Source organism: Neofelis nebulosa, chromosome X (assembly GCF_028018385.1).
Source record: "Neofelis nebulosa isolate mNeoNeb1 chromosome X, mNeoNeb1.pri, whole genome shotgun sequence".
Lineage (NCBI taxonomy): Eukaryota > Metazoa > Chordata > Mammalia > Carnivora > Felidae > Neofelis > Neofelis nebulosa.
The window spans coordinates 112,190,602-112,216,049 of record NC_080800.1 but is presented as its reverse complement, the minus strand read 5'-3'; the positions used below and the strand labels follow the sequence as shown (position 1 = coordinate 112,216,049).

General features: G+C 46.6%; 1 protein-coding gene across 2 annotated transcripts; it reads right to left on the bottom strand.

The window, feature by feature from the left end:
• Window positions 1-18,433: 18,433 nt before the first annotated feature.
• LOC131502371 (integrator complex subunit 6-like) lies at window positions 18,434-24,555 on the bottom strand. 2 transcript variants are annotated; one of them, XM_058713109.1, is made up of 5 exons: window positions 24,328-24,555; window positions 22,615-22,717; window positions 19,474-19,839; window positions 19,032-19,125; window positions 18,434-18,736 (listed from the first exon to the last, which is right to left on the bottom strand). In XM_058713109.1, exons 2-5 carry the CDS (start codon window positions 22,664-22,666, stop codon window positions 18,613-18,615), a joined length of 636 nt encoding a protein of 211 aa, XP_058569092.1. In that variant the 5' UTR covers window positions 22,667-22,717; window positions 24,328-24,555; the 3' UTR covers window positions 18,434-18,612. The 2 variants fall into 2 exon arrangements, with proteins under 2 accessions (XP_058569092.1, XP_058569093.1); XM_058713110.1 differs by lacking the exon at window positions 22,615-22,717.
• Between the last annotated feature and the right edge of the window lie 893 nt (window positions 24,556-25,448).

Below are 25,448 nucleotides of genomic sequence, written 5' to 3'. Positions count from 1 at the left end.
AAAGCAACAGAATATACTTTCTTCTCGAGTGCACATGGAACATTCTCCAAGATAGATCATATACTGGGTCACAAAACAGCCCTTCATAAGTTTACAAGAATTGAAATTATACCATGCATACTTTCAGACCACAATGCTATGAAGCTTGAAATCAACCACAGGAAAAAGTCTGGAAAACCTCCAAAAGCATGGAGGTTAAAGAACACCCTACTAACGAATGAGTGGGTCAACCAGGCAATTAGAGAAGAAATTAAAAAATACATGGAAACAAACGAAAATGAAAATACAACAATCCAAACGCTTTGGGACGCAGCGAAGGCAGTCCTGAGAGGAAAATACATTGCAATCCAGGCCTATCTCAAGAAACAAGAAAAATCCCAAATACAAAATCTAACAGCACACCTAAAGGAAATAGAAGCAGAACAGCAAAGGCAGCCTAAACCCAGCAGAAGAAGAGAAATCATAAAGATCAGAGCAGAAATAAACAATATAGAATCTAAAAAAACTGTAGAGCAGATCAAGGAAACCAAGAGTTGGTTTTTTGAAAAAATAAACAAAATTGACAAACCTCTAGCCAGGCTTCTCAAAAAGAAAAGGGAGATGACCCAAATAGATAAAATCATGAATGAAAATGGAATTATTACAACCAATCCCTCAGAGATACAAACAATTATCAGGGAATACTATGAAAAATTATATGCCAACAAATTGGACAACCTGGAAGAAATGGACAAATTCCTAAACACCCACACTCTTCCAAAACTCAATCAGGAGGAAATAGAAAGCTTGAACAGACCCATAACCAGCGAAGAAATTGAATCGGTTATCAAAAATCTCCCAACAGGGGCGCCTGGGTGGCGCAGTCGGTTAAGCGTCCGACTTCGGCCAGGTCACGATCTTGCGGTCTGTGAGTTCGAGCCCCGCGTCGGGCTCTGGGCTGATGGCTCGGAGCCTGGAGCCTGTTTCCGATTCTGTGTCTCCCTCTCTCTCTGCCCCTCCCCCGTTCATGCTCTGTCTCTCTCTGTCCCAAAAATAAATAAAAAAAAAAAAAAACGTTGAAAAAAAAAAAATCTCCCAACAAATAAGAGTCCAGGACCAGATGGCTTCCCAGGGGAGTTCTACCAGACGTTTAAAGCAGAGATAATACCTATCCTTCTCAAGCTATTCCAAGAAATAGAAAGGGAAGGAAAACTTCCAGACTCATTCTATGAAGCCAGTATTACTTTGATTCCTAAACCAGACAGAGACCCAGTAAAAAAAGAGAACTACAGGCCAATATCCCTGATGAATATGGATGCAAAAATTCTCAATAAGATACTAGCAAATCGAATTCAACGGCATATAAAAAGAATTATTCACCATGATCAAGTGGGATTCATTCCTGGGATGCAGGGCTGGTTCAACATTTGCAAATCGATCAACGTGATACATCACATTAACAAAAAAAAAGAGAAGAACCATATGATCCTGTCAATCGATGCAGAAAAGGCCTTTGACAAAATCCAGCACCTTTCTTAATAAAAACCCTTGAGAAAGTCGGGATAGAAGGAACATACTTTTTTTTTTTTTTTTTCAACATTTTTTAAAATTTATTTTTGGGACAGAGAGAGACAGAGCATGAACGGGGGAGGGGCAGAGAGAGAGGGAGACACAGAATCGGAAACAGGCTCCAGGCTCCGAGCCATCAGCCCAGAGCCCGACGCGGGGCTCGAACTCACGGACCGCGAGATCGTGACCTGGCTGAAGTTGGACGCTTAACCGACTGCGCCACCCAGGCGCCCCAGAAGGAACATACTTAAAGATCATAAAAGCCATTTATGAAAAGCCCACAGCTAACATCATCCTCAATGGGGAAAAACTGAGAGCTTTTTCCCTGAGATCAGGAACACGACAAGGATGCCCACTCTCACCGCTGCTGTTTAATATAGTGCTGGAAGTTCTAGCATCAGCAATCAGACAACAAAAGGAAATCAAAGGCATCCAAATTGGCAAAGATGAAGTCAAGCTTTCGCTTTTTGCAGATGACATGATATTATACATGGAAAATCCGATAGACTCCACCAAAAGTCTGCTAGAACTGATACATGAATTCAGCAAAGTTGCCGGATACAAAATCAATGTACAGAAATCAGATGCATTCTTATACACTAACAATGAAGCAACAGAAAGACAAATAAAGAAACTGATCCCATTCACAATTGCACCAAGAAGCATAAAATACCTAGGAATAAATCTAACCAAAGATGTAAAAGATCTGTATGCTGAAAACTATAGAAAGCTTATGCAGGTAATTGAAGAAGATATAAAGAAATGGAAAGACATTCCCCGCTCATGGATTGGAAGAATAAATATTGTCAAAATGTCAATACTACCCAAAGCTATCTACACATTCAATGCAATCCCAATCAAAATTGCACCAGCATTCTTCTCGAAACTAGAACAAGCAATCCTAAAATTCATATGGAACCACAAAAGGCCCCGAATAGCCAAAGTAATTTTGAAGAAGAAGACCAAAGCAGGAGGCATCACAATCCCAGACTTTAGCATCTACTACAAAGCTGTCATCATCAAGACAGCATGGTATTGGCATAAAAACAGACACATAGACCAATGGAATCGAATAGAAACCCCAGAACTAGACCCACAAACGTATGGCCAACTCATTTTTGACAAAGCAGGAAAGAACATCCAATGGAAAAAAGACAGTCTCTTTAACAAATGGTGCTGGGAGAACTGGACAGCAACATGCAGAAGGTTGAAACTAGACCACTTTCTCACACCATTCACAAAAATAAACTCAAAATGGATAAAGGACCTGAATGTGAGACAGGAAACCATCAAAACCTTAGAGGAGAAAGCAGGAAAAGACCTCTCTGACCTCAGCCGTAGCAATCTCTTACTCGGCACATCCCCAAAGGCAAGGGAATTAAAAGCAAAAGTGAATTACTGGGACCTTATGAAGATAAAAAGCTTCTGCACAGCAAAGGAAACAACCAACAAAACTAAAAGGCAACCAACGGAATGGGAAAAGATATTTGCAAATGACACATCGGACAAAGGGCTAGTATCCAAAATCTATAAAGAGCTCATCAAACTCCACACCCGAAAAACAAATAACCCAGTGAAGAAATGGGCAGAAAACATGAATAGACACTTCTCTAAAGAAGACATCCGGATGGCCAACAGGCACATGAAAAGATGTTCAACGTCGCTCCTCATCAGGGAAATACAAATCAAAACCACACTCAGATACCACCTCACGCCAGTCAGAGTGGCCAAAATGAAGAAATCAGGAGACTATAGATGCTGGAGAGGATGTGGAGAGACGGGAACCCTCTTGCACTGTTGGTGGGAATGCAAATTGGTGCAGCCGCTCTGGAAAGCAGTGTGGAGGTTCCTCAGAAAATTAAAAATAGACCTACCCTATGACCCAGCAATAGCACTGCTAGGAATTTATCCAAGGGATACAGGAGTACTGATGCATAGGGGCACTTGTACCCCAATGTTTATAGCAGCACTCTCAACAATCGCCAAATTATGGAAAGAGCCTAAATGTCCATCAACTGATGAATGGATAAAGAAATTGTGGTTTATATACACAATGGAATACTACGTGGCAATGAGAAAGAATGAAATATGGCCTTTTGTAGCAACGTGGATAGAACTGGAGAGTTTGATGCTAAGTGAAATAAGCCATACAGAGAAAGACAGATACCATATGGTTTCACTCTTATGTGGATCCTGAGAAACGTAACAGAAACCCATGGGGGAGGGGAAGGGAAAAAAAAAAAAAAGAGGTTAGAGTGGGAGAGAGCCAAAGCATAAGAGACTGTTAAAAACTGAGAACAAACTGAGGGTTTATGGGGGGTGGGAGGGAGGGCAGGGTGGGTGATGGGTATTGAGGAGGGCACCTTTTGGGATGAGCACTGGGTGTTGTATGGAAACCAATTTGACAGTAAATTTCATATATTAAAAAATAAATAAATAAATAAATAAATTTAAAAAAAAAAAGAAATTTTATGTGTGGTCAGGATGGACTAAGGTTAAAATAAATGGATTTTCAATGTACACTGGGTTAAGATTAAAATTCCTCCTCCTTTGATCCAAAAGCTGGGGAAATGATGGCAATATCCTTGGTGCCGGCCTCCAAATCCTACACATTTGTGTTGTTCCTGTTTAGCAGAGGACTGGATGCCTGTGCCATATGAGGGAGGGATGATATATGAAGGGCTTTTACTAAGATACATGGGAACCATTTTACTAAACTTAGTCCACTGTATGCCCAAAATGGATATCCACATGGCTGAAACATATTTATATGGGCATTGTTGACAAAGGCAGGGGAATAGACCTTGACTTTGGCCCTTTAACCCCTTCCCTCAATGGCCAACGATCAATATGTAAGTTACTGTTAGGCCACAATAAAATTAGTGCATCCTACGACAACCAGGAAAGTCTTGCTTGGTCACAGTCCATATCCCCAAGGTCCTATAGGTGGGAAATGGAGGGGTAAGTTAAAAACAAAACAAAACAAAACAAAACAGGAAAGACCAGGCCAGTGCTCAGAGGTAGAGTCAAGCCTGGGTAAGAATGACTACTCCCAGCACCTCACGAGACTGACAGGGCTTTTGGCTGCTAGTCACATAGCCAGCCAAAACGCAGGGACAGGAGATGAGGTTTCTCCTGGCCACCTACCGGAAATTGAGATAAGGGACATCTTTCTTCCTTTTTCCTATAGATGGGTAACTCCCCAACCAGGGCCATTACTCCTTTGGAATACATTATGATTCATTTTCTTTTGCCCAAAGGCTTGGTCCCAATGGAAATTGTAAGAGGAACCTGGCCTCCAGAGGGAAATATCAATGACAATATTATCCTACAATTGGACTCGTTTTGCAAATGCGAAGGGAAATGGCCTTGAAGGGGAGGAGCTCTTACAGCTGCCAATCGGGTATATTACAAACAAAACAGAAAAGGAGGCTTAAAAAAAATCTGAGGCCTTAGTTGTGGCCTTAACGTACTATGTCAGACCAGACTACCCAAGGTCCTGGCACCAAGTGCCAGTTATATGGCCATTCAGAGCAGTAAAATGAGAATGTCCTCAGAGGGGACAACCAAAATGAAAACCCCATGAGCCCTGCCTCTAATGTGGAGACAGTCACTGGAGATCTGAATGCCCTCGGGGACCTGTATCTGTGAGGGTTGGATAACCAGTGTCCCTAGAAGGGACTAACTGGGGCCTGGGGCTCTTCACGGTGAATCCCCTAAACCAACTGTCTATCAGAAACCCAGAACCTCGGGTAACTAAATTCAGAAGGAAAACCGGTTGATTTCCTTCTTAACACCAGAGATATCTTTTCTGCCTTCCTTTCCACTCCAGGCCAACTATACAAACAAGGCATGACAATCAGAGGCATCTCCGGAAAACTTCTGTTTCTCCCGGCCCCTGGGGTGTGTATGGGGAAACCTAATTTTTTCCCATTCTTCCCTGATATCTGCCAGAGAGCCTTACTCCCTTGCTAGAAAGGGACATTATAACTGTATTAGAGACTATGGTGCTACTCACTCCAGGACAGATAAACCATTACGTGTGATTTTGAAAATTACTGGATATTGTAGGCTATAGATACCAGGGTTCAGGAAAATAGTTTGCTGCTATATCAATTATTAAAGGAAAGTCAATCCCACCTACTCTCCCCCCTCCAAAAAAAAAATGAATACATAAACTGGGGTCTGACTGATAGACACTTTCTCCAGCCCTTGGAATGGTTACAAACAAAGCAGGGCAATTACTATTACCAAGCTCACAGAACTAAAAGATCATTAAAACACAACATCAGCCCTTTCATTTAGAGAGGGACAAAGCTTATCAAATGGCCCAAAGATGTTTACAGAAAAAAAAATTGTCAAGGACAATTCTGCAAGTTGTATCAGCCTGTGAAGTATGTCTTAGAAACAATCCTTTTGGGGTGCCTGCATGGCTCAGTCGGTTGGGCAGCTGACTTCAGTTTGGGTCATGATTTCGAGGTCCATGGGTTCGAGCCCCGCATCAGGCTCTGTGCTGACAACTCAGAGCCTGGAGCCCACTTCGGATTCTGTGTCTCCCTCTCTCTCTGTTCCTTCCCTGCTCGCACTCTGTCTCTCTCTCTCTCAAAAATAAAGAAAGATTAAAAAAATTTAAAAAAAAAAGAAGCAATCCTTTCAACCACAAACTTGCTGTCCCAGGCAATCAAGGAACTGGAAGCTGTCCAGAAAAGACTAACAATTAAGTTTCACTCCTATGCCACGGTCAAAAGAAATTCCAACGTCTGTTGGTATGGGTTAATACTTTTAGTAATTGGGTAAAGGCCTTCCCCTACAAGACAGAAAAGGCACAAAAAGTAATAAAAATTCTGCTTTATAAAATAATACCCAGGTTTGGCTTACCTATAAATTTACAAAATAATGGTAAATGGCTGCCTTGATTCTTTCTCTCGTAGAACTCCTGGCTGTTGGGAAAGTTTTATACATCAAAATAAAACAAACTGTCTGCTTATACTCAGCAAAACAGTAAATAACACCTCACAAGCATTAGGTGCTTTAAAATTTTTTTAAATTAAATTAGGGCCAAACTCTTGGAAATAGAGCCATCACTGATTATTTACTGCGCCTGCTTCTCCATCACTTGGGTTATGAGAGATCCCCTGACATGTTGTTTACAAAGTCAGGGTCTCTCCTAGATTATTTGGCAGGTTTGGAAAGTGTAGACATTATCTGAAGATGCCATCTTGTTGGTCAGTATAATAACCAACTTCACTTTGTGTTTTTTTCTCTTGGTGTCTGCCAATGTTTATGCCGCCTCCTGCCTGCCAGCCTTCCTGTAGAACCACAGTGTGGGCCACTCAACCGTGGGTGACTCTAACTGCTGTAGCCCGACACTGTCCCTTGTCAGCTTGAAGAAGCCAGAGCGGTCATCGTCCCTGTTCCCTAACAGTAGTTACAACCCTGTTCCAGGGGAGAAATAAATAGGGAAAGGGTTACATTAGGCAGGGAGAGATAAGGGACCTTCAGGGAGGCAGGCTGCAGCTCCAGGTGGGAGGCTGAAGAAGCAGATGGGGTTCTCCCCTTAGGAAATCCTTTATGGGCACCCTCCCCCCATTATCAATGGCATGAGGGGGAGGATCTAAATGACATAGGCAATCTAACCCTAAAACAACAGATGCGGGCCCTTGGCTTTACCTTAACCACTTTACACCACTGGGTCAGGGAGCGATTACCTGTGAATCCGACCACAGGCACTCACCCCTTTAAACTAGGAGATGCTGTATGGATAAAGGAGTGAAATGTCCAGCCCCTAAAACCCGTCTGGAGGGGCCCATTCACTGTCATCTTGTCCACCCCTACTGCAGTAAAGGTAGACAAAGCGCGTCCCTGGATTCACTACGGCAGAGTGAAGGCAGCCTCTCGAAACTGGGAGTGTGTTCCTGATCCATCAACGCCGCGCAAGCTGACCATACGGAAGAAGCAATCTGCAACTCCAGAGGCTCTGGGAGACTGCAGCCCTGCCCTGGTCACTCTGGAAGCTGACTGATCCACGCATGGCAGAAGCTTGAGAAATCGGCGGTCCGGTAGAACAAATAGACTGTCCTTATTTTCTATATGTTTCCTTACTGTGATGCACTATCACTCTTTGTTCCTCACTGGTATTGTGATTCTTGCTCTACTCTTTGCCGTAGGATTCGTGGAGGCCGCCCTGGCCGGCTGGAAACATGGTAAGAAGTTTCTGTTAACCCTCACCTTCCTCTTATGGCTAGGATACTTCGTTGGCACCAACGTGGGGAAACAATGGCCCTAAGAGCCTAGAAAATTAGATCCCCACAAACCTTAGAGTAAAACAAAATACTCCAGTCCTAATACTGGGGTTTGGCTTCTCAAAAGCTCAATTATTGGGAAAGGCTGTCTTTCCTGGTAGGGAAAAAGTTCATTGTCGTCTCTGTTAAAAATTTAACATGCCTAGGCCGAAGGTTTTATAACTCAGTTGCCCAGAAAATCCAATGGTGGGGGGTCCCCAGATCCCCTTGAGCCAGATCCCAACCCCTTGTCTAACTTCTCTCATCTCCGAGAGACCTGGGACAATGTCAACACAGTCATCAAATGGCAGGCCCTGGGTGGACTATGCTAGATATGGGGAAGGACAGCCTACATAAACCTCTGAGCCAAGATGATGCTCTTTGACCCTAAATAGAGGGGTCCGAGCATTAAAGGGGGGGACGTGGTAGGGTTTCCCCCCCTAAGGAAAGAACAAAAACCTCAAGGCAACCTGGCTATACGTGTATGTCACAACGTCCCTCACGACCTTGTAACACAAGACCACTTAATCAGACTGCATGTTTGTGTGTTACCATATATGGGGGACCGAACACTTTCCCTGGCTCACACACATGAAGTGTAACACACACATCCTGTGAGACGTCCCATTGTAAATTCCGGAAGATAACGGCTCTCCCAGGCCCGATGGCACTTGGAGTCCTCGGCGGCACAGCACACCGATCCTCCGTGAAAGTTGGGGCAATGGCTGCCTCGCGAGCCTTCCATACCTGTATGATGCTAGGTGTCTTGTCAGGGTCTCCAGTCTGCTGTGTGGGGTAACACACAGGCCCTACTAGTTGCTCATTCAAATGTATTAAGGCCTAGGACAGTACCTGAGTCCACCAGACCAAAGTGGTTTTACCTGTCGGCAGTTTAATCTGCTGCTTTAATATCCCAGTCTTCGTCTTGACCAAACTGCTGCCCACGGGCCACAGGGCAGCTAGAAACTCCATCCCAGGTCACGGTCCTTTGCCTAGTCTTGCATATCATGACCCTTAAAATGTGACCCCGGTCACTGTTTGACAAGGGCATCCCTACTCAGTCCTCAGCCTCTGCGATCCCCTAATCATGGTGGCCTGGTTTGCCCTACTGGGTAAGGCTTGCATTAGGCCAGATGTTTGATCACGCAATGCACAGCCACTGTTGATCCCTCGCTGGGAGGGAGGGGGCCCATGTCATCAACTTGCCAACCCCTCACCAGTTGGGAACTCGGGTGGAGGGCCCCAGATGCCTTTGGCAGTAGCCCTGGGTTTTGTTTAGAATACACAAGACATGCTGTTGCTGCCTTAACCTAGTCGCTGTATTTTCAAGCCCCCCCTTCCCATGCCCGAAATCTGCTGTATCTGCGAAGGGTCAGTTGCTAGGGCATCAGCTTCCTGACTGCCAGCGGTGTCAGTGCCTTAAGAGCCAGAAAGTGGAAAACAGGAAAGACTGCCTCAGGCTCCTGCAGGCATCCCAGATGTCTGTCCACATACCCTGACCCCAGAAGGGCTTATTCGTGATCGCCCACCCTAGCTTCCCATTGGCCATGCCTGGGGTTCATCCCTGGGGATCGGGCCAACTGTCAGCACAAAGGGTTCTGGGCCCTCAGTCAAGAATGCCATCACCCTGTATCCCACGGCCACACTAACCACACGTGGATGCCTGCCTGGGCTGGGTGGGCAGCTATGTCAGTGAGCTCAGCGGGCCTATGAGCTCTCATCAAGCATTTACCAACTGGGATTCCGCGACCCGGGCTGTGCTGCTGAGTTTGATTTCCTTGGTATCAGGGGTCAGAGAGCACAGGGCACACATCCGTGTCCTCATGCATCACCAGCGTCTCCTCCTCCTCGCTCCCTGCACTTTCCCAAGGGGCTTTCCTCTCAGCGGTCTGTCAGCTTTGTCCCAGTCTTTGCATCAGAATCTGCGGACGGCCCGTGCCTCCTAACTGCAAAACTGTGCCTAAACTCTCCAACAGGCCGTCCTGCTGTCCTGCCTTGTCTGCCTTGTCCTGCACTGCCTTGGAGCAGTGCATCCAGGCAAGTCCTTCTCTACCCTCCGCTCTTCTGTCTCCCTTGTATCCAGGCTGTATGGAGCCTGTTGCCGGGCACGGGTGACCACTGATATGCCCACAGCAGAGGCCAGCCTGCCACGTGGCTGTGGCGTATGTCCCTGTCATGGTGACCTGGTGCTGCTTCCCCCATGAGGACATCAGCCTGGCCGGTGCGGTCGGGGTGTCCCCATCCCCACGGGGGGGTCCCCAAGCACCTGATGGACGTTCACACCTCCCCACACAGAGGTCGATGGCCAACCCTGGGCTTCCCCAAGGATGCCTCCTTCTCCAGACCCATTTCTCTGGTCTCCTGGCCGGCTGGCCCCTTGTGAGCTCCTTCCAGAGCTTCTGGGTGAACTCAGACACTGGCCCCTTAAAGAGAGGACAAGGAGAGACCGGGAAGACACAGGCCACTCCACGTGGGTCGTGGCAGGTTTAAGAAGCAAGGGATTACATACCAGGTGGCCCTACGACTGGATCTGTCCTGCCTTCGGAACCTTTACAGTTCCTATGGACGCCTTCAGGGATTTCACCCCGACAACAACGGCCAGATGGGCGGACCCCTGCTTGCCCTCAGGCTGTGACCTTGCAAAAGCTCCTAAGGTACAGGGAATTTACATTTCAAGCACAAGGGAGGGGGTGAGGGGGTGAGGGGGTGAGGGGCCTCCAATGGCCCAGAGCCAGCTTCAGGTCAACAGGAGGTCACGTTCTCTTAGGAATGCCTTCAACAAAGGCATAATTCTGGCAAAGACTAGGGACAAGGTAAGGCAGGGAAGATGTAGGGGTCAAGAGGAATCAGCAAGCACAAGATTGCCTGGATGGGGGTGGGGGGGTAGGGGGGTGGCCTGGCAGGACAGGGGCCTTACCCGGGTCCCTCCCATCAGCCTACAGTATCATCCATTCATCAAAATCCCTTTACTTGAGAGAGGACCGTCTTGTGAAAGCAACCAAGTGAGGAAGGGGCTGGGCAACGTTAAAAGTGGCCAGAACGAGAACTGAGAGTCACTGGAATCCGTGGCCGGAGGTCCCAACGTGCCTGTTCCACCAGGGTCACAAGGAACCTAGGAAACAGGAGTCCCGGGAAAGCATGGCCGTCAGCTTGTTACTATTTCCCGCACCCCGCAATTGATAGGCTTGTTTATTTGAGCGAATCTTGTGAAGGTGCTGAGTGTGAACCTGTCTTTCCGAGATCTCTCATTCCCGGGACACTCCCTTAGCGACATTGTAACTGCAAAATTGTTACTCCATTTCACTTTAAATGCTAAACTGTAATGGCAATTGAACCCGAAATGTTAAAGGTCACTGAAGACTGGGGCCTAGGTTAATGTGACCCTGTGAGGGGTGAGCAGCGCTGGGGCCCGCTGAGTCCTCACAGCTGAGTCCCCCACCCAGGGGCCGCCCCCTCCAGGTGCTCAGGGTTCCCGCCTGGCCTCCTCCATGGTGTCCACCCGCACAAGTGCAGGAAGGAGCCCTTCTTCCTCTCGGGGCTGCTCTGCAGTCTCTCACTTGTCACAGCAGAGTGGGGGCCCCCTGGGGGGACGCACTAAACAGAACCTTCACACGAAGCACAAACTGTACTAAGAGCCCTGCCTTGTTCCGAGAGGACTCCAGGCTGTGGTAATGCTGAATGTGCAAACTGCTTGTGGGCAAGTGGCAATTTCGGGTGATTTCCACCTGCACCCTGTGTTTTCTCTTTGACTTGCCGCTGTGAACGCTGTTTTGCAAAGGTTGCTTTCAGGCGCAGGAGCACAGAACTCCCCCGTTTGGGCTAACATGAGACAAAGAGCCAACAGCTAAGTGGAGATTAGCATCAAGTGAGGCCAAGTCCTATATTAATAGTATGACCAAAGTCCTGGCCTCTTCCCCACATTCTCTTCTGCTTTCTGGAAGCCATTTTCATCCCCGTTCCGCCTCCTCCTCATGATCGCAAAGTGGCTGTCAGGGCTCTGCAGTTACGTGCTACTTAAGTCCCGTGTCCTGGGAGAATACGGTGGCATCTTGCCTGGCATTCCCAGGTGGGGTCCTAGGCTTTGCTTGATGGAATCCTTTCATGCACCTGTCCACCTGCACCAGTTAGTTTGCTCAATGGGGCCTCAATCAGAATGTGCCAATTTGCTCAGTTCAGGCTCCAAATAGCAAATGTATAGTTTGAAAGATACCATGAGACTTGATCATGGCCTCACAACGAAACCTGTATTCAATAATCAGGATATTGTTTCTCTCAGGGTGTCTGGGTGGCTCAGTCAGTTAAGCAGCTGACAGTTGATTTTGGCTCAGGTCATGATCTCACAGTTTGTGAGATTGAGTCCCTGGATAGGGATCTGTGCTGACAGCCTGCAGCCTGCTTGAGATTCTTTCTCTCCCTTTCCCTCTTTCTCTTCTTCTCTATCTGCACATCTACCTCTCGCACACTCTCAAAATAAATAAAAAACATTTTTTAAATAGAAAAAGAGAAAAAAAAACAGTTTAAACACAGGTCTGTGTCGCCCACTGTTGCCATCATAAGGAACTTTTGGTGGGAAGTGATAACTCTATTCCTCTTCTTATGCTCCCTGACCATCACTTTTAGTGATTCCATGAATTGGATAATGAGCTGGTGGAAAGTCTACTGGAAGCAGAACATCAGGTATAATAAGCAGAGATCTGGGGCGCCTGGGAGGCTCCGTAGGTTGAGAGTCTGACTTCGGCTCAGGTCATGATCTCACAGTTCATGGGTTCAAGCCCTGCATCTGGCTCGCTGCCATGAGCACAGAGCCCACACCAAACCCGCTTCAGATCTTCTGTCCCTCTCTCTCTCGCTGCACCTCCCCTGCTCATGCTCTCTCTCTTAAAAGTGAATGAACATTTATTTAAAAAATATAAGCAGAAACCTGCTGCACATCCAAGGGCACAATTACATGGGACCCTGATTTTTGTTCATCCCACATGATCTACTTGTCATGTATTCGCTCTTTCCTGAATCATCAGGGTAGTTGTCATGGAAGGAGGGCAGGGAGATTAGCACCTGGGGTTAATTTCCCCCCCCCCCCATCAAATCTCCTAAAACCATTATCTGGCTCCAGCGTCCCTGCTGGTGGTCTGTCCCCAATCAGTAAGAGTTGGCTTTGCCACTTACTGAGAGAGCTGCCTCAGCTGTCCCCTCACCTGCCTTGGCCTGAATTTCCTCATAACAGCAGGGGTGAATAATGTCCACCACATGGATCCTAAGGAGGCGTGGAAGAAGTCAGATGTTCTCAGGGCGTTGAGTGCCTGGACACAGTGGCACCCAGAAATTTGTGGATTCATGATGAGGGTGATGAAGAGGGGCAGCTGGGCTCCTTAGTGCTGGTGACCGCTACATGGAGACACACTCTGGGGAACCCAAAACACAAGGGAGACACTCTAAACGTGCAGAGAGCTAGGCCACAGGTCAGCATGCTCTTGGGGGGCAGGAACACCGTCCCAAGTGAGATGTCCGCTTTAGCTCAGCAGACTCTCCGCTGTCAATGTGAACTGGATTTCTGAGTCAGTCCCCTTGAAGGGACGTTGTTGTTCTAGGCGCAGGCTCTCAGAAGTTGGGCCATCCGTATCCCTTGACCCACTCCGTGTTGCAGAAACTCCAAGTGTCTGTCTAGGGGCGCTCAGCCTTCTGTGCTGGTCTCTTGAACCGGGGAGGCCTCAGGCTGTACTTGAAGATGAAAGGGGGGACTTGCCGTGGACTTCTTGAAGTTTAATAAAGGGAAACTTCACTACGTTGGAGCCAAGAGACCACAAGGGGGAGCTCTCGCTCCCCACCATCTGGGGCCAATAGTGAATCCAACAAGAAGACAGGTACCTGGCAAAGCAACAGTTTCAGCCACTGTGTTACTATCCCAGCAGGAGGCAGAAAGATCTTCCTCCGCCCCCAGCAACAGCCCAACCAATGAGAGACCGTCATAGCTCAGCCAATGAGAGACCGTCCCATCTGGGAACTGTGACTTTACTGCTGGGGACTCGCTGTTTACCGCTGTCCCCTCTCCTCTGTGAGAGAGCCGGCCGCTGCTTTGTTCTCTGAATTCGCCTGTGGTTTTGCTGGAGCCTGCTTGGCCCGGATCGCAGTTCTCGGCTATTCCCAAATACGTGCATTTTGCTGGCGAAATAACTGACGGTTTTCTTTTGAAGGTTAGCAACTTCTTCACCCGGCGAGGCAAGTCCGCACGCTCTTTACACTTTACATCTCAATTTAGTAAGGAATGGAGTTTCCCTTTTGTGAGGTCCGGGCCCAGAGCTGCACGGCTCTCAAGAGCGCACGCAGTGGAGGGAGGGACGCCCGGGTTGAACTCTGGCTTCAGCTCCCAACCAGCTGTCTGACCTTGAGCAAGGACATGCTCCCTGGGGGCTCAGGTTCCTCGGGTGTTGAGGGGAAATCGCAGCCCCTGCCTCATGAGGTAGCTGTGGGGTTGAGGTGAGCGGGATGGGCAGAAGCCCCAGCCCCTCCTGGCACGATGTGGGTGCTCTGCAAATGTGCTGCTCGGGGTTGGTGCTGCCTATGGGAGACAGTCGTGGCCCAGAACCCAGGAGAGGCTACCAGCTCTGGGGCAGAGAGGAGTGCACGGTGGGCCATTCACTGATGGGCAGGGATCTCCTTTGGGGCACACACAGAGAGCAGACTCCCCTACGGGCCTGGCACTGGCTGAGGGACACAAGCTTAGGCCTGTGTGACAGGACAGGTGTCCTTGGGAGTCCTCAGTGCTGAAGGGCTGAGGCCGAGGCTGAGGCAGGTGAGAGCTAGGCCCTCCCTCCCCTGGGAGCTCCCATCAGGGAGGGAGAATGAGCAGAGAATGTTCCAGATCCAGGGTCAGGTGACAAATAGGGACCAGTGGGAGACTGTGGGCCAGGGGCAGCCAGACGCTGTGGAGTCCAGGGGCAGCATCGGAGGCGTGGAAAGAACTTGGCTTCAAGGCAGACCCGGTTCCCAGTGGTTCCTCCAGGGACCTCCTTGTTTGCTCCAGAACGGGGGCTCCGTACCCAGAGTCTTTGATTCTGCATCCCCTTTGGTGAACTGAGGCTCCTGCCACCATCCACCTCCCATACTTGTTGTGACGATTAAAAATAACTCATTCAATGTTTGTCAGAAACCATTTTAGCACCATCCGCTTCACTAGGTGTGAAAGAACTGTGAACTAGACCCTCTTCTCACGGGTCATCCATTCCAGGTGGGAGATAAAGACACTAGATAAGCAGAAGAGCTGTCAGATAATATTAGTGCAGTGCGAAAAAAAAGGTGAAATCATAGATATGAAATGAGTATTGTGGAGCGTGTCCGATTGTGAACAACAGTCTGTGACAACTATCCTTTCCTACCATTATAAGGGACACAAAAGAGCAATGGGACTTGGTGGCTCCGGTGGTACCCTATTCCTCATTGTTGTGCTATTTTGAGCCATTTAGCAAGTAACCTGAAAACCTGCTAGTTTGAGTGGGGCCTGGTTCATGAGAAAGTCCTCTGCCCCTGCACCTATGGCCTCCAGGGGAGTTTCTTATGAACAGGTGGCTGGAGAACAGAAGCAAACCCCCTCAGGGGTGCCTGGGTGGCTCAGTTGGTTAAGCGTCTGACTCCAGCTCAGGTCATGGGATCGTAGTTCTTGAGTTCAAGCCCCACATCGGGCTCTGTGCTGACGGCTCAGAGCCTGGAGCCTGCTTTGGATTCTGTGTCTCCCTCTCTTTGCTTCTCTCTCTCTCTCTCTCTCTCTCTCAAAAATAAACATTAAAAAAAATTTAAAAAGCAACACACCTCAGCCCTGGCTTACTGTCATTCCCTCATAGCAGGCATGCAACACAGTATTGATTTTATTTTGGCACATGACAAATCATCACAAGTGGGGCAGCTGAAAACACCATGCATTGATCGCCTCACTATTCTGCACATCAAAAAAAACCCAGAAGCCTCATCTAGTATCTGCTGAATGACTCATAAGGCCAAGTGAAAGCATTAGCTAGGCTGGTGCTTACCTAGAAGCTCTGGGATCCTCCTCTTTGACTCATTCAGACCTAACCGTTGAAGGGTGGAGAATGAGGTCCCCATTTCCTTGCAGCTGCCAACGAGGGGCTGCCTTCCCAGCCACCCCCATGCCTTCTCAGGGGCACCGCTTTCTCCTCATAGTGGTCACTGCGTGTTGTGTGCTTCTTGTGCTCTGAGGCTCTCTGGCTTCCTCTTCCCTTCCTCGGTAGGGAAAAGCTTTGAAAGGACTCCCTGACTGGGTCAGGCCCGCCCACATTCTTTCTGTGTCTCAGGATCAACTGACATGGGATCTTAATTACATCAGCAAAATCCCACCAGAACAGCACTCGTGATTTTGTACTCGTATGTTCGATACGGGAAACGGGAATACGGGAGGCCATGATGAGAATCTTGCTGTCTTTGTCTGCTCGGGCGACTATAATAAAGTACCATAGCCTGGGTGGCTTCAACCACAGAAATCTATTTTTCACTGTCTGGGAGGCTGGGAAGTCCAAGATTAAGGTGCTGGCACATTCAGTGTCAGGTGAGGGCTCTCTTTCTAGCTTGCAGGTTGCTGCTGCCATTGTCTGAATGTGTGTCCGCGCCCCCAATGCATACATTGAATTCCTGATTCTCAGTGTGATGGTACTTTGAGGTGTGGGCCTTTGGCAGATCTTCATGAATAGGCTGTGTGCCCTTATAAAAGGGGCCCCGGAGAGTTCCCCCATCCCCTCAGCCACGCGAGAACATGACAAGAAGACAGCTGTCTGTGAACCAGGAAGCAGGTTCTCCCCATACACTGAATCTGCCAGTGCCTTGGTGAGGGCCTTCCCAGCCTCCAGAACTCCAAGAAATTCATTTCTGTTATTTTCAAGTCACCCAGTCTATGGTGTTTTGGTAGAGCTGCCCTAATAGACTAAGACAGCTGCCTTCTCGCTGTGTCCTCACAGGGTGGAGGGTGAGAGCAAGCTTTCTATTTTTCTTCTTATAAGGGCACCAATCCCATCGTGGCTGTTCCACCTTCATGACCTCTCCCAAACCTAATTACCTCCCAAGGGGCCCACGTCCAAACACCATCACACTGGGGGTTAGGGCTTCAACACATGAATGTGGAGGGGGAGACACAGACATTTAGTGCATAGCACTTGCCTACCACACAAGCCAAAAGTGGACAGCTGCCGTACCACGGTCCCACCTGGGACAGCCCTGAAGGACATGAAGGGTAAGCCTCCCAAAGGGAAGATTTTGAGCAGAGGTACAAGTGTATGGCCATGCACAGGCTGTGTTCAAGTCATTGGCTGAATGGTCGGGGACTTTGAGGATACGTGGCTGAAAATGTGGGACAAGGAGGTCTGGAGAGGATGTATGTGGATATACATCCACCCAGACACATCTGATGTGAAGATACGTGTCTCATGAGGGTGATCAGCGAAGAATAACCTTACCGGTGCAGAAGTTTAGTGATCTAATGAATAAAGTATCCATTGTGTAGATCGCAATCAGCCTCTTCTACCGCACTTGCGTCCTCCCCAGTGGGCTCAAACGTAAAGTCGCCAATGTGGCAGGGGTGGAGATTATGCTAGAAGTAATAACTTCTTTTTTTTAATTTTTAAAAATTTTAATTTTTTTAAATGTTTGTTTATTTTTGAGAGAGAGAGAGAGAGAGAGAGAGAGAGAGAGAGAGAGAGAGAGAGAGAGAGAATGAGCAGGGGAGGGGCAGAGAGAGAGGGAGACACAGAATCCGAAGCAGGCTCCAGGCTCTGAGCCATCAGCACAGAGCCTGATGTGGGGCTTGAACTCACGAGTGGTGAGATCATGACCTGAGCCACAGTGGGATGCTTAACCGACTAAGCCACCCAGGCGCCCCTAGAAGTAATAACTTCCAAGGAGCAGTATTTGCTGTATATCAGCATCTGACATCATTTGTTTTTCCCTCCTGTAGTCAGGATTCACAGGCGTTGAAGTCAAAGGGTGGAATGGAAGTACCCTCCCGTCACTTTATCCCTAAAACCTTCCCATGCCTCTTGCTTTAGGCTTTTCTGAACCAGAGGTCTTCATCCCAAAGGGAGAAAAGCTTTCACTGAGGAACACAGTCGTGATTCCATGGAGAGGGACTTGAGACTGCTAGCTGGCCATTTTGGTTCCCTCAGCCCTCTCCATCAAAAGCCAAAGAAGGGGGTCCCATACTGGCTGGGGTGATGAAAGCAGACAATCAAAGGGAATGGGTTCCTGCTACCCAAGGAGCTAAGAAAGAGTATGTCCAGTACGTCCAAAGAGCTTACTACTCTCACATCGTGTGATTAGATTGTGGAAAATTGCAACAACCCATTTAAGGCAGGACATCTTAGTGGCCCAGATGCTTCAGCAATTAAGTTTTGAGTCATGCTACGAGGCAAAGAACCCTGATCATGACCTGAGATGCTACGTCAGGGGGAAGGGAATGAGAAATGGGTAGTGAAAGAAAGCAGGTTTAAATACCAGCTACAACCATGGGACCTGCCACAGAAACCGGCACTGTAATAATATTCAGCTTGATGAGTTAATACATCCCTCTCCTCAGGTAATAAAACAAAGAAACAAACAACAAACTATGCTTCCATAAGAAATTCTTAGGGCCATAGCCCAGCTTTTATTGATGGAGAACCATAAAATTAAAAGACTCCACTCCTTTTTATCTTAGCCTCTAGAAGGGAATTTTCTTGACTACAACATTTTGGGGAGCTTCAACACTACCCTATTCCATCTTACAACATAGGAAATTCGCCTTTGCTTCTCACTGGTCTTTGCAAGAACACAATTCTCTGCTTTTCTTGTGATTAACGTTCTTGAGATGGCAGCAGGATTCCAGGTTTTCTAGTACCTTCTCAAGCTGCTGAATCAAGTCTGCTCTTTTAAACCTGAAAATTAAGACAAATTTAAGGAACCAGAAGATACCTAGCATCTATAATGTGCTAGTCATAGTAGTGGATACAAAATAGAGCCTACAATCTCCATGGGAATAGAAAATGCATCCTCTTGGGAAAATGTAGTCTAGCAAAATACCAAGAGTGTCATCAATTGAGGGCCCATGCCCTCCCCTGCCCAGACTATGATGGCCAGGGCTTGGTTTTGCCCCTGTTCAGCATTGGGCACAACTGCTTTAAAAAAATTGAGGAGTTCTTAAAAAAATGAAGAGTTCTTTTTTCCACCTACCTTGCAGCTTCCTTGATGGTAAATTCAACAAATTGTTTCCTGACTACAAGAGGCCCTTGAACTTCTTCAAACAAGGTGAAAATCCTTTCATACCCTGAAAATAATTTTTAAAATTCAGTATTTTTAAAAACACAAAGATGGCTTAGAACTCATTCTTAGTGCATCCACTGCCTCAGCAATCATCTCTCATGGGCTAGAGGGTTGCATAGTGTTTGTGTTTTGAATGCTTAATAAGGAAACTATTGTAGACACCAAGCAAGCCAAACAGACAATTTTAAGAGGTGTATTGTGAATTTCGAGACCAGTTAAAGAGAAACCATCCTAAATTCGGTAAAAACCCAATTCAGCCAAAGGATGAGTCCAAGAGGTGGGTTGGATCTATTCTAAATCATAGAATGAGACTTCCCATGGTTTTATTAAGAGCCATCTTGTCACTACTTACTTCGTCCAAGCTTCTGAACTTCCTTCATTAATTGATGTTTTATATCATTATTAATTTTCTGTGCCAGAGCAGCACTCATTGGCACTTCCTTTGGCACAACTCCTGTCGAAGGCACCACTGGGACTTTTGGGTCACCTACGGAGACACTGCTGTTTTTAGCTCCTCCTCCAGGTGAATTACTACCAGGTTTGCGAGACAGGCCGTCTTTAGCAAAGTCATCAGAGAGCGAATCCTGTTGGTTGAGTGGAATACCATTTCCTGCTACATTCGTAACTGCTGGCGCAGCAGCATTTGGCAAGAAGCCATCAGGTGGGGTTGGATTATTTTTCATCTTCTTGTCACGGACTTTGTGAGTGACAGTGGCTCCTGAAAACCAAATTAAGAGATTGAGCTGTGAGGCAGGTGCATTTCATCACCCCCCGGGGGACATCCCCGGGCTCTGCACTTTTGAGAAAATTGTTTGTTTCTTAAAGCGGAAGTAGATACCAAGTGGAAATATCAGATCCCACAAGTAGGTCTCCATAAAGATCATACCATAAGTCACTTTTTCTCTCTTGGCACTAGGAATACATACAGAAATGCAGTTTGACAGTACAACTAACAAACACTCACAGAGCCCTGACACTTGTGATTTAACGCCTCCTCGATGCCCTTTACAAGGTGGAAAGCAGAATATCTATCTTACTTGATGCCAAGGTATCTGATATTGGCACTCCATCACCAAGAATCCCAGTCCGTATATGATCCTCCCCATTTGTCTTTTCTGTCTCAGAAAGGTGAATTTCCTTTTGTTCCAAGTCTGACACCCCTGCTTCATATACTCAGCCCCCTCTGTGCCAGACACTGCCGAGTGCTGGGCGATCGGCATCGAGACAATCCCTGCTCTTATGGAACTTAGATCCCCGTGGGGAGGTCAGGTGGTACAAGTAAAATGGGCAAAGGAAATAAAAAAGTGTGAATTCGCGTTGGGAAGAAAGACATTGGGGATGTGACAGAGAGTAGGAGAGGGAGCCTCCAGGACCCTGTGGTCAGGCAGGGCCCTCTGAGGAGGTGACCCCTGGGCAGAGTCTGGAACAGGAGACAGGGCAGCCTGTGCATGTGAGGAGGACTTCTCGCTGCCGTGAGGGCCAGTGCAGGGCCCTAGGAGGGGACGAGCCGGGGCCGTGGAGCAAAGAACGGAGGCAGAGAGAACAAGGAGGACACCCAGAGGATGCGTGCAGGAGAGGAGGGCAGGCCCGGGTCCTGCAGAGTGTGTAGACCAGCGTCGGGAGCTCCGATTCTGTTCTAAGTGCTCGGGGGAGTTGATGGCGGGTTTCACGATGGACGTGGCAGGATCAGATTTCCGTGCGCATGGGGTCAGTCCGGCTGCAGGGCAGTGATGGGTCAGGAGGGTCAAGTGGGAGAGCAGGGAAATCAGATGAGAAGTTGTTGTAGCAGCTTGGGGACAGACGGTGGCAGCACAGACTAGAGGGATAGAGACCAAGGGTGATCCAGGCAAGGGTGATACAAAGGGTGATACTGGGAGTTAAGCTGCCTGTACTTGCTAAGGGGTGGAGGTGAGAGATGAAGAACAGAATAACAAGAGGAGTCATGAGTGAATCTAAGCGTTTTGTCCTGAACCCCTGGAGAAATAATAGTGCCAGGTGTGTGCAGGCTGTTAGGCAATCGCTCACAAGTGTCACAGATGTGGTCAATCTGTCCTGATTCTGGTTCAGTGACCTCAGGTTGGTAGCTTGAACTAGTCCATGGCGGGGCTATTTACACTATGGATATCTGCAAATCTAAGTATTGGAGCTTCTAGGCCTTCCATGGCTCCCATACGCTGGACAGCAGGTTGTTACACCTTTATAAATATTACACGAATGGGGTGCCTGGGTGGCTCAGTCGGTTCACCTTCTGACTTTGGCTCAGGTCATGATCTCACGGTTTGTGAGTTCAAGCCCCGCGTCTCGGTCAGAGCCTGGGTTCTGCTTCAGATTCTGTGTTTCCCTCTCCTTCTCTCTCTCTCTGCCCGTCCCCCCACTTACGCTCTGTGTGCCTGTGTCTCTCAAACATAAATAAACATTAAACATTTTTTTAAATTATTAAATAAATAAATAAATAAATAAATGTTACACCAATGGATGGTATTATTTGCTGAGATCGAGTAGGCTGAAAGTAGAGCATTTTTGGAGAGGAGGAAGGTCAGAAGTTCAGGCAGAACCAATTGTATTTTAGGTATGTAGTAGACGATGATTGGAGGGGTCATGTAAGCTGTTGTATTTGAGTCTGAAGTTCAGGAGCAAGTTGTAGTCTAGAGGTATAAAGGTGAGAGTTCTTGCAGTACAAATAATATTTAAAGTTCTAAGACTGTGTGGAATCGCCTAAGGGGAGAGCCGGTTGAAGAGACAAGGGCCCAAGATCCAGCTTTGGGCCCCTGCAGAATTACAGTTGGGAAAGAAGAGGAAAAAGTCAGAAAAGGGAGAAGGAAAAGGGGTCACTAGCCAGGGGATAAGGAATCCAGGAGAACGCAGTGTCTGGGAACCAAGTAGGTTTCCATGGGGCCCAGAGTGAACAAATACATCACATGCTTCTGAGAAATGAATGCCAAAGTGTAGCAGCCACTGGTGAAATTGACGCTAACAGCTTCACTAGACTATGGTAAGAAGCAGCCAGACTGTACTGGGTTAGAGCAGGAACACAACGTGAAGACAAGGAGAATATGAGCAGATCCATCCTGGTGGTGAGCCCATCATCTTTTTGTGTGTCCGGAACCTGCTTATTCTACAGCTTTTTAAAAAAACCTTTATTTATTTGAGAGAGAGAAAGAGAGAGAGGGAGAGGATCCAAAGTGGGCTCAGCTTTCAGTTGACAGCTGAAAGCCCGGTGTGGGGCTCAAACTCGCAAACCGTGAGATCGTGACCCAAGCCAAAGTCAGACGCTTAACCAAATGAGCCACCCAGGCGCCCTGGGAACCTGCTTGTTCTAACTCTTACACTGCCCAAATGGTTGGACCCAACATACAGACCTGCCCCTCCGCTTGCAAACATGTTCGTACCTGTCCATCCCTCAAGGACATAACTATATATTTCCTTTGACCTGGCTGAACCCTAGAGATGGGGTTCCCCTCTCTTTCCTGTTCACTTAACCTTGGTGACGTACTTGGCCTTCTCTTAGATGATGGGCAGCTGCTGGGCTTCCTAGGACTTTTCATTTGTTTTTGTTGCCCTGCTTCAACCTGATATCCTTTGTCATTCTTTATTTGCTGAAAAACATCAGTGAACACATTCCATTAAAGACAAAATCCAATCATTGCAAAATTGCACTCTTCATATGCACAGACAGCCATGCGTTTATATTATTAATATAAGTTTTAATCATGGTCCAAAGATTTATATTCGCTTAGCCCGCACCATGTTTTCAGAAAATGCGATCCAATTTTAGTATAACCTAAGTGAAATAAGGAGAAGGTAAAATACAAGGTTTTTGTACAAAACCAAACATGGGACAACCACGTTTGCTAAGATTCCTGGAGAATGAGTGGCTTTCATCAATCAAGCTTATAAACCCACGGTTATCTCTTTGGAGAAGTACACACCATTTTGCTTCAGCTTTTGTTGGAGAAAAAAAAATACCTTTTTTGTCCCTTTGTGCTTTAACTCTATTAACAAATACTGATTAACACTTTATTAAATGATACATGGAGACGGTAAAAGGTAGAATAGATTGAACGTGTAAATCTCCCCACCTCTAACCTTATCGAGATTTAAATATGTCATCCTTGGAGCTGGGTGGGTATAGGGAGTTCTTTTCAGTGTTGGTGGATAAAACAGGAAGTCAAGGGTGTAATACGTTAGCTAAAAGCTGTTTTCATCAAAGGATAACTGCCTTATCTGAATACAGTTGTGATAAAAAAATATTTTCCCGGCACGTTTGCGCTTCCCATAAAAGAGGAATCCAGAATGGTGAAAACATTTTCATTGAGCATTTAGTCTCCAATAGGTACTGTTCTAAATGCTCTACACTAACTCAATCCTCCACCAAGCCCTCTGACTTAGGTGTGATTATCTCTCTTGTGAAAAATGAGGAAACCAAGGCACAGGAAATTAAGAAAAACTCCAGTTAACTGAGGAGTTTGGGGTGAGGTGGCTAACTTTAAGTCTTGTGTTGTTACCGAAGAATTTGTTGCATGTTCTGTGCCTTTATGTCAATGATCTCTCCAATGAGAGCAGCTATGATCCTCTTTGCCTGCGTGCTTCAATAGTCAAGTCAGTATGTCTCTCTCATGCACACTATACACATCTCCCATTAAGATGTCCATAGGACAATCCAACTATGGCAACATCAGCTAGTACTTCAATTTCAAGAGGAACACTTATTTTCTAGATAGAGCACTAATGACTTGAAAAATGGAAACAGAGAAAGTAAACTGTGATCTCAAACGAAGGGAGTTACTGGGGGGTGGGGTGGGAACAAATATAGACTCTGGAGCCAGAAAGATGTGGATTCAAATCCTGGCTCTATCTTTTGTCAACTGTGTCATTCAGAGCAACACGTTTGACCACTGTCAGCCTTGATTTCTTCTTATGAAAGGGGGGATAGTAATACTCATCTACAAAACGGTGGTAAGTATTAAATGGGATCATTTAAAACACCAGCTTCTACTCCAATAAATGGCAACCACTCTTTCTGTTCAACTAACACACTCTTGGATCAGGAGGCTCCTACTTTCTGTTCACATGAGATTCCTTGTATCATACTTTGTCCCTTAAATAAATAGAAGTAGAGCACATGACTTACATTCATCGTTTGAAGAAGAAAATAATTATACAAAGAATACCACAATTTAGGCAGAAATAGTCATAGTTATCTTACCTTATTATCATCTTGAAGCAGATAGCTGAGAGTATAAAGTCTTTTAGGTTGTTCTGGATTAGTCTTTTGAGATGGAGAAGCTGTTGTCTTCAGATTCTTCTCATAGCTATTTGTTTGAGTAGAGCACTCCAATGGGAAAGTGGATAATCAGTGGAAAAGACTTTGATGCTATACAGCTTAAATGTACTATCCATTAGGGAGGACATGGCCACTGTTGGCGATGTGCACCATGGCACCAAACAGAGTTTAGAATCTCATATCTATGATCTCTATTATATTTTAGAATCTAGAATCATCACCCCTCAGCTAAGTCATTATTCAGTCCACCATCACTACTGCCTATAGGCTCACCACTAGGTCCAGAACAATTCCCTTTTGCTACAAGCTAGGTTTAAGAGTGGGCTGACCTCCCTTATACCATCATCCCAACTAAAGGACCATACTTGTTCTCCTTTTGGAAGAACCTAAGCTCCATGGAATTCTTTTACACTTAGTCCATAGAACCTTGAGTACTGGGCCTTAACCTCTTTGGATGATTTGATTAAACCTACATTCTTCTCAGAAAGACCCCTTACAAACAAAACTCGATGTATAATTTCAAGGGTGTGCCCAGCCTAAGATCTGTTAAACTTAATGGACGGATGATCCCACTGAAAATCAACAAATGGGGCAAAGAAGCTTTATAGCCTGACACAAATTATCCTGCATACTATCAGTTAAATTATTTTCATGTAAATAAGGAATTCTCTGCTGAACTCATAACTGTAGGCAGTGTGATATAGTATTAGAGTGTGCAGTCTCTGGAATCTTATAGATCTATATTCCGCCACTTTTCAATTGGCTAAACCTGGCAGAACCAGTTAAATTCTTATTCAAAATTTCTGTTACCATAAAATAAGCGTAAAACAGTATCTACCTCATTGGGCTGCTTTAAGGATTACAAGAGATAAAGCATGAACAGGATAGTGTATGTGATGCTTAACACACATCTCCCCTTATGCTTGAGAAAAATAAACGTGGACTGGGTAGATATAGGAGTTCAGTGAAAAAGGGTATTCTAAATATTAAAGTATTACAAAGTAACCTACTCATGCAATAAACATGCAAGCTAAACTTGATAT